At 44.0% G+C, this 7047-nt stretch overlaps 1 protein-coding gene across 1 annotated transcript; it reads left to right on the top strand.

Annotated features, from left to right (window-relative positions):
* The first annotated feature begins 328 nt into the window (after positions 1-328).
* On the top strand, positions 329-6627 carry LOC112445157 (rhox homeobox family member 1-like). Its single transcript, XM_024988746.2, has 3 exons — positions 329-857; positions 2424-2469; positions 6376-6627. The coding sequence occupies exons 1-3, from the start codon at positions 430-432 to the stop codon at positions 6493-6495; spliced, it is 594 nt and encodes a 197-aa protein (XP_024844514.1). The 5' UTR covers positions 329-429; the 3' UTR covers positions 6496-6627.
* Positions 6628-7047: the final 420 nt, after the last annotated feature.

Below are 7047 nucleotides of genomic sequence, written 5' to 3'. Positions count from 1 at the left end.
GCTCTTACTATTACTGTGAGGTCTCATGCCTCCCACCCTTCCCCTACTCCTCCCCTCAAAATCAGCTTGCATTACCCAGGATAGCCCCTTCCTCAGGGTGGACACTCTGCAAGTGGGGAGTAGTGAACTGAACTGTAAACCAAAGCCCCAATTCCACAACACCCGTGCTCCCACCAGCACACTGATATTCCTGGGTGTCCCCATTTGGGGGCCACGCCCCAGCGCTTTCGCGCCTAAGCAAGTCTCACCCCTAGTGGCTAGCGGTAAAAAGAGAGCCAATAGCAATCGTTCAAGGCGGAGCGCGGAGTGGGGGGGGGGTGAACCCAGCCCAGACCTTTATATACCGTACCAGGCACAGGCCCGAGGCGCTCGAGCTCTTTGCACTCAGCAGAGCTCGTAGAGGCACCGAGCTTCCACAGCGCACCAGCCATGGAGCCTCTGACCGGGGAGCACCAGTGTGGCCCCTACTGCCTGAGAGCTTGCACTTTGGATGTAAGACCTGCATTTGTGGAGGATCTAGTGCCAGAAGACAAAGAAGGCTGCTCGGTGGAAGGAGGAGGTCTGAGCTTCGTGGGTAACATGAATTACATGAACCTCCTCAACATGGGCTACTGGAACCAAGGTGGCACCTGGAACCACCAGCGTCGCAATGGCCACCAGGAGCCAGAGCAGGAGGCAGCTGAGGAACCAGCTGAGGAGCAAGCTGAGGAGCCAGGCTTGGTGATGGCTGTCGCCAAGGCCGAGCAGCCGGAGAGCCCGCCGCACCGTCGCAGGCAGAACAGGAAGTTCACGGGCCCGCAGCTGCGGGAGTTGGAGGACCTCTTCCAGGAGACTGAGTACCCGGACTTACTCACCAGGTACGTGGCGGGCTCTGGGGGCGCTGGGTCCCAGTGGGTTTGGGCTCATTTAAGTGTCCAGTTCAGTAGTGTTAAGGATATTAATATTGTTGGGCAAGCAAGCTGCAGAATTTTTTATCTTGCAAAACTAAAACTGGATGTGGAAGGCAAGCCACCATCCACCTCCCCCACCCCCTCAAGCCTCTGAGGACCATGTTTCTTTCTACTTTCTCTTTATATGAATTTCACTACTCTGGGTGCTTCATATAAGTGGAGTTGTACAGTGTTTGTCTTGTTGTAACTGGTTTATTTCACTTAGTATAATGTCCTCAGTATTCATCCATGTTGGAGCACATGTCGAAATTTCCTTCCTTTTTAGGGCTGAGTAATATTCCATTATACATGGATACTGCTGTTTATCTGTTCCTTTACTAATGAGCACTTGGGTTGCTTTTACCTTTTGGCTATTGTGAATAACGCTGCTATGAGCATGGGTGTGCAAATAACTGACTCACTGTTTTCAATTCTTTGAGGTTTATACCCAGAAATGGAATTGCTGAATCATATGGTAATTCCGATTTTAGGGTGTGGTTTTTTATTTTTTTTCCTTTTGAGCTACTGTTCTCTTTTCCATAGTGGCTGCACCATTTTACATTCCCACTCGGAGTGTACAAGGATTCTAATTTCTGCACATTCTTGCCAATGCTTTTTTTGTTTGTTTTTTGATTATTAGTCGTCTTAATGAATGTGAAGTGGTATCTCATTGTGATGTTGATCTGCATTTCCCTGTTTAGTGATGTTGAACATCCTTTAATGTGCTTATTCAAATCCTTTGCCCATTTTATGCTTTATAAAACTAATATATTTATTTTTCTGAATTTTTATTGTAGTAAAATACACATAATATAAAATTTGCTATCTTTACCATTTAAAATTTTTTTCATTTATATATTTTGAACTTGGTCTTAGTTGCATAGGACTTTTCTCTAGAGGCTGAGGCAGAGGGGGTCGGGGTGCGCGCTACTCTCTAAGTTGCAGTTCGCGGGCTTTTCGTTGCGCGGGCTTTTCATTACGTGGCTTTTGCTGCGGAGCGTGGGCTAGAGCGCCCCCTGGCTTCAGTAGTTTGCAGCACCTGCGCTTCAGTTCCTTCAGCTCCCAGGCTTTAGAGCACAGACTAGGTAGTTGTGGCCAGGCTTGGTTGCTCCGTGGCATGTGGAATCTTCCCTGATCCGGGATCAAACCCATTTCTCCTGCATTGGCAGGTGGAGTCTTTACCACTGAAACACCAAGGAAACCCCTTTACCATTTTTAACTGTACACTTCCATGATATTAAAATAAGTGCATTCTTATTGTGCAACTATCACCACCAAACCATCTCCAGAATTCTTTTCCTCTTGCAAAACTGGAACTATGAACCCATTACATAGGAACAGTCTGGTCCCCCCTTCTCCCAGTCCCTGATAACCACTATTCTTCTTTCAGAGGGGGGAAGAATACAAATTTTAAAATAAGCATAAAACATATATCTATATATTTCATTTTATCTACAACTCAAATACTAAACACTTGTGGTTTTCTTTCCTCAGAAGGGAGATTGCGAGACGCTTGGGTGTGACTGCCACCAGAGTGCAGGTCAGTAAGCCTGAAAAAAACTTAGCAGGGCAGCCATTCTAAAACTTTGGGGATTTGAACACCTTGACCTGGATACTCTCGATACTCTCATGTTGTCTTTTTTATGTTGGCAAATAAGTTTTGATTTTAGTAGTCTTTGTGGGTAGCAAACTCCAGCTTATACATATTTCCTGTTACCAGAGGGAACATGATTTCCTAAAGGAAGAGAAAAAACGAAATGCTTTCCCTAATCTGTGTATAAAATTTAAATATATATATATTTACAAACATAGATACGTATATCTATATACATTGGAGAAGGCAATGGCACCCCACTCCAGTACTCTTGCCTGGAAAATCCCATGGATGGAGGAGCCTGGTGGGCTACAGTCCATGGGGTCGCTAGGAGTTGGACACGACTGAGCGACTTCACTTTCACTTTTCATTTTCCTGCATTGGAGAAAGAAATGGCAACCCACTCCAGTACTCTTGCCTGGAGAATCCCAGGGACAGAGGAGCCTGGTAGGCTGCCGTCTATGGGGTCCCACAGAGTCGGACACGACTGAAGCGACTTCGCAGCAGCAGCAGCAGCAGCATACATGTATATGTGTATATTCAGTAAGGTTCAACTCCTCCTAACAGTGGTATCCTCTAGGGAGCACTTCTGTGTGGAGTCATGTTGGGGCTCAGCCTGACTTTGGAAGTATTAAAATTAATATACAGAGGAGCAGGTTGTAAGAGGGTTCAATTGTACTAAATTATTTAAAACTCTTTGCTAAATGAGTGAATTGATAAATATCAGGGTGAGGAGTAATTTATCCACAGAACACATCATGTGAGTGACTAATAAATGTTTAGTTAAGCTGAGACTGATAGGGGAAGATAGTTTAAAAGTCTAATTGCCTGGCCCTCCTTCTTTTGTTTTTAAGTGTTTGGGATGGCAGTATAGAGAGTGGCAGCCCTAAATTTTAATTTTCTAGAATACTTGGATGTATCAATCTGAAAACATTGCTAGAATAGTCACATTATGATGAGAATGGGGGGAAAGTTTGCAAACTTTGGAAATTTGTCTAAAGAATAAAAGAGCAAAAAGAATAATTGAATTAATATTAATTGACCCAAGAAGTATGAAAAGGTTAGAGAAGAATTACAGATACTACCCAAATTCAACACTATGAATCTACTAAATGTATAAGTGAGTATTCTCTTGAGGAATTTCTAACATCTAAGGATGTTTTTCCCATTTTGGTAGGACTATTTTTTTAATTAGTTTATTTTAATTGGAGGCTAATTACTTTACAATAGTGTGGTGGTTTTTGCCACACATCGACATGAATCAGCCATGGGTGTACATGTGTCCCACCATCCTGAACCCCCCCCCCCACCTCCCTCCCCACCCCACTCCCCTGGATTGTCCCAGCACACCTGCTTTGAGTGCCCTGCTTCATGCATCAAACTTGCACTGGTCATCTGTTTTGCATATGGTAATACACATGTTTCAATGCTATTCTCTCATATCATCCTACACTCGCCTTGTTGGTGAAGAGGCGAGTTTTATGGAATTTGTTTGGTGAGGGGTGGGTGGCCCTCATGTCAGGGTAGATTCCTAGCTATATTAATTTTAAACACTATTCATTCCCTCAGGCAGTGATAACTAATTTGTAGGTCCTGAAATCAAAAGGTGACCAAAAAACACCATAATTTTTATCAAAGCTTTATTTGCCCGAAAAGAAAAGAAAACCAGGACGAGAGTTGATTAGCTTTGCTACAGAGTGCATGCGTGAGCCAGGGACCAGCGCTACGGAGCCGGTGGCAGGGTGCCTGAAAAGCAGCCCACCAGTCAGCTTCTTGAGTATCGGCATCCTAACACCCCAACCTGGGCCCACAGGCCTGGCTCAGGTTGAAAAGGTTAGAAGGAGGTTAGGAAGACTTTCTCAGGCTGCCCAGGCATTTGCAGAAGAAAAGAAAAAGTTTAGTGACTTGTTTTCTCCCTCCCCAGGTTTACATGGTCCTCTTTTGGTGGTATTCTGAAGAGAATATGAGCCACAGGAAACAAATCAGGGGAAAACTTAGTATTCTCATCTATTTCCAAACCGTACAGCATGAATTTTCAGTAATACATGATTTTCCACCTTTCACTTGCAAATAGAGCTATTTTGTGAAACCAGTATTGGAAATACAGACCTAATGTGAGCCTAGGGCACAACCAGCTTTGGGCTTTGATTCTGTTTACAGAGATTTGACCACTGGTGGTACATTTAGAGCCCGAGCCCCTAAAATGAGCCCTGTTACACCAGCCTGGTTTAGACTATCCATGCAGCAGAGAAACTGCAAATCCTAAGAGAGAAGAATGAAAATGAGGTCTCAGGTAGGGAAAGAGGGCCCTTTGGGTCACTTAAACTTTACAGTTTGGGAACTTTCAAAAGGATTAAATACAGTGTCAACCCCCATTAACTAGGACATTGAGAGACGGTGAAGTCTGACAGTTTCGTTGGTTTGTTTGCAAAAATAGTGGACAGACTTAATTTTCAACCCTGCCCTCCAACTATAGTTCTCCTCCCCAAAGCAACCATTCTTTGCTTCATATAAATCTTATTTTTTAGTTTTTATTGGAGTATAGTTGATTTACATTGTTGTGTTAGTTTCAGGTGTACAGCAAAGTGGTTTTGTATAAATCTTAACAGAAGTATTCAATGCATATAAAGGCAATTATGTGTATATTCTTTAAAAAATATAAATGATATTTATACACACTGTTCTTCACCTTAATAATATAACTTGCTTAGAGAGCGTTCCATGTTGATAAAAAAAATCTATATTAATATATAATGGGCAGATATTTAGGGAGGAGCCATTTAATGATCCCTTGCTCTCATTGTTGTCCACTATCTTCCAAAAATGCCTGTTCCACCTTCTTGACTTAAGAATAAGGGATGGGATTGGGACCTCCTGGTTGAGTTGCAGCACCTAGGATAACCTGCCATGCTGGACACCAGCAGCTCCAGTCCAGGATCCTGGAACTCCAGCCAGAGCAGAGTGAGCTGCCTTGGTCCCAAGCCCAGGAAGATTTGTAGGGTGGGGTAGGTTGGAACATGCAGGATTGACAATGGTGACCATGGTATGCCTCTTTCCTCTACACTCTTGGGTGGCCTAAGGTTTTCAAGAGTCTTTGTTAACTTGGGTTGAGTTGATCTCAACTTAACACTAAAGGCTAAAATATCAAGGCAGTGTCTAGAGCTTCAGCAACTCTCATTTCCCAGTGAGACAAGTCACAACCCACCCTGGGCTCCTTTGCCAGACCACCTTTCTAACTCTTAAGACCTTTCAGAGGACTAATGACCCCTTAGACATCCTTCTGTTTAAAAATCCAACAAGTTCCTTCCTATTAATTATGTACTTCACACCAAAGATAGGCTTTTCAAATAGCGAGCCGTTCCCCTCAGTATGACCTTAAATAGATCCACTACTTACCATGTCTAAATCCACCCCCAACAAGATGACCCTCTCCCTAGTGAGGACAGGGCAGGAGGTAGCCAGATGGCTGATGATCAGCTGTCAGAATAGAGGCCATTCTTTATCCTGTTACTGGGCATTTTATCAATAGCAAGGACCCGGTACAACGATTTATAAATTAAACCTGCATCCAATACTTGGGAAAAAATTAGAATATGAAAATCTCATCAAGAGAGATAAAAATAATAATCTTATGCCAGAACTGGGCCCACAGCAGAGCTCATTAAGAGTGAACTGAAAAGGGGGGCGGGGGTGTGGTGGTTTAATTTTCCTGAGGTACTTTAGCAAGAAGGAAATAGCATCTCCTGATGCCCTTGGAAATCTCAGTCATATAAAGTTGCAAGCTATGCTTTTTGTATTATAACATTAACTGTTCAATACCCTAAACCAATCTTCTCTCCCCTCTGATTGTAGGTTTGGTTTAAGAATAGAAGAGCCAAGAGTCGGAGAAATGAGAGAGCAGCCGTGGTTCAAGCTCCAGCACCACCTGCTGCCATGAGGCACCTTTACCTCATCCTGTTGGATGGGTCCTAAGATCCCGTCCTGGTTCTGGAGCCATAATGGAGATGGGTTCTTCTGGTGCCACTGACACCTGGGCTGCCTGTGCTGCCCATGCCACCCATACTCCTCTACTTGTATTAGCAATAAAGAGACAAATTCTCAATATATTTGACTCTGTGTATCAAATGGGGCCAGTGGGTTGTGTGTGAAAATTGTTAAGGAAATGCCATTTCAACAGAATGACAAGGTGGCCTCCTTCCAGAAGTTTCCCAAGCACCCATGGTGAGTTCGCACTGACCCATACATTCTCCATCTCTCTCATCACCCTCATCCTTATCCCCACCCTGTCCCTTTGGGACCACATACATAAGCACAATGGGGTGGCATGAGTCCCTAGTGTGAGAACAGGGTGTTTCCAGACAGGGATGAGCTCTGTTCATGCTGACAAGTTCAAGCTGAACACTGGAATCCTAAGGCCATCTTCCCTTGGGAGGCTGTTCGCAAGGATTTGTTGGAAGGTGATAGCCAAGCATTCATCCCACGTGCTCCAAATTCTGTTCACTGTCCTCTCTGGGGAGAAGATGG

Source organism: Bos taurus, chromosome X (genome assembly GCF_002263795.3).
Source record: "Bos taurus isolate L1 Dominette 01449 registration number 42190680 breed Hereford chromosome X, ARS-UCD2.0, whole genome shotgun sequence".
NCBI classification, from domain to species: Eukaryota; Metazoa; Chordata; class Mammalia; order Artiodactyla; family Bovidae; genus Bos; species Bos taurus.
Note: the sequence above shows the minus strand (reverse complement) of the source record. Positions and strands in the feature narration are given on the sequence as shown.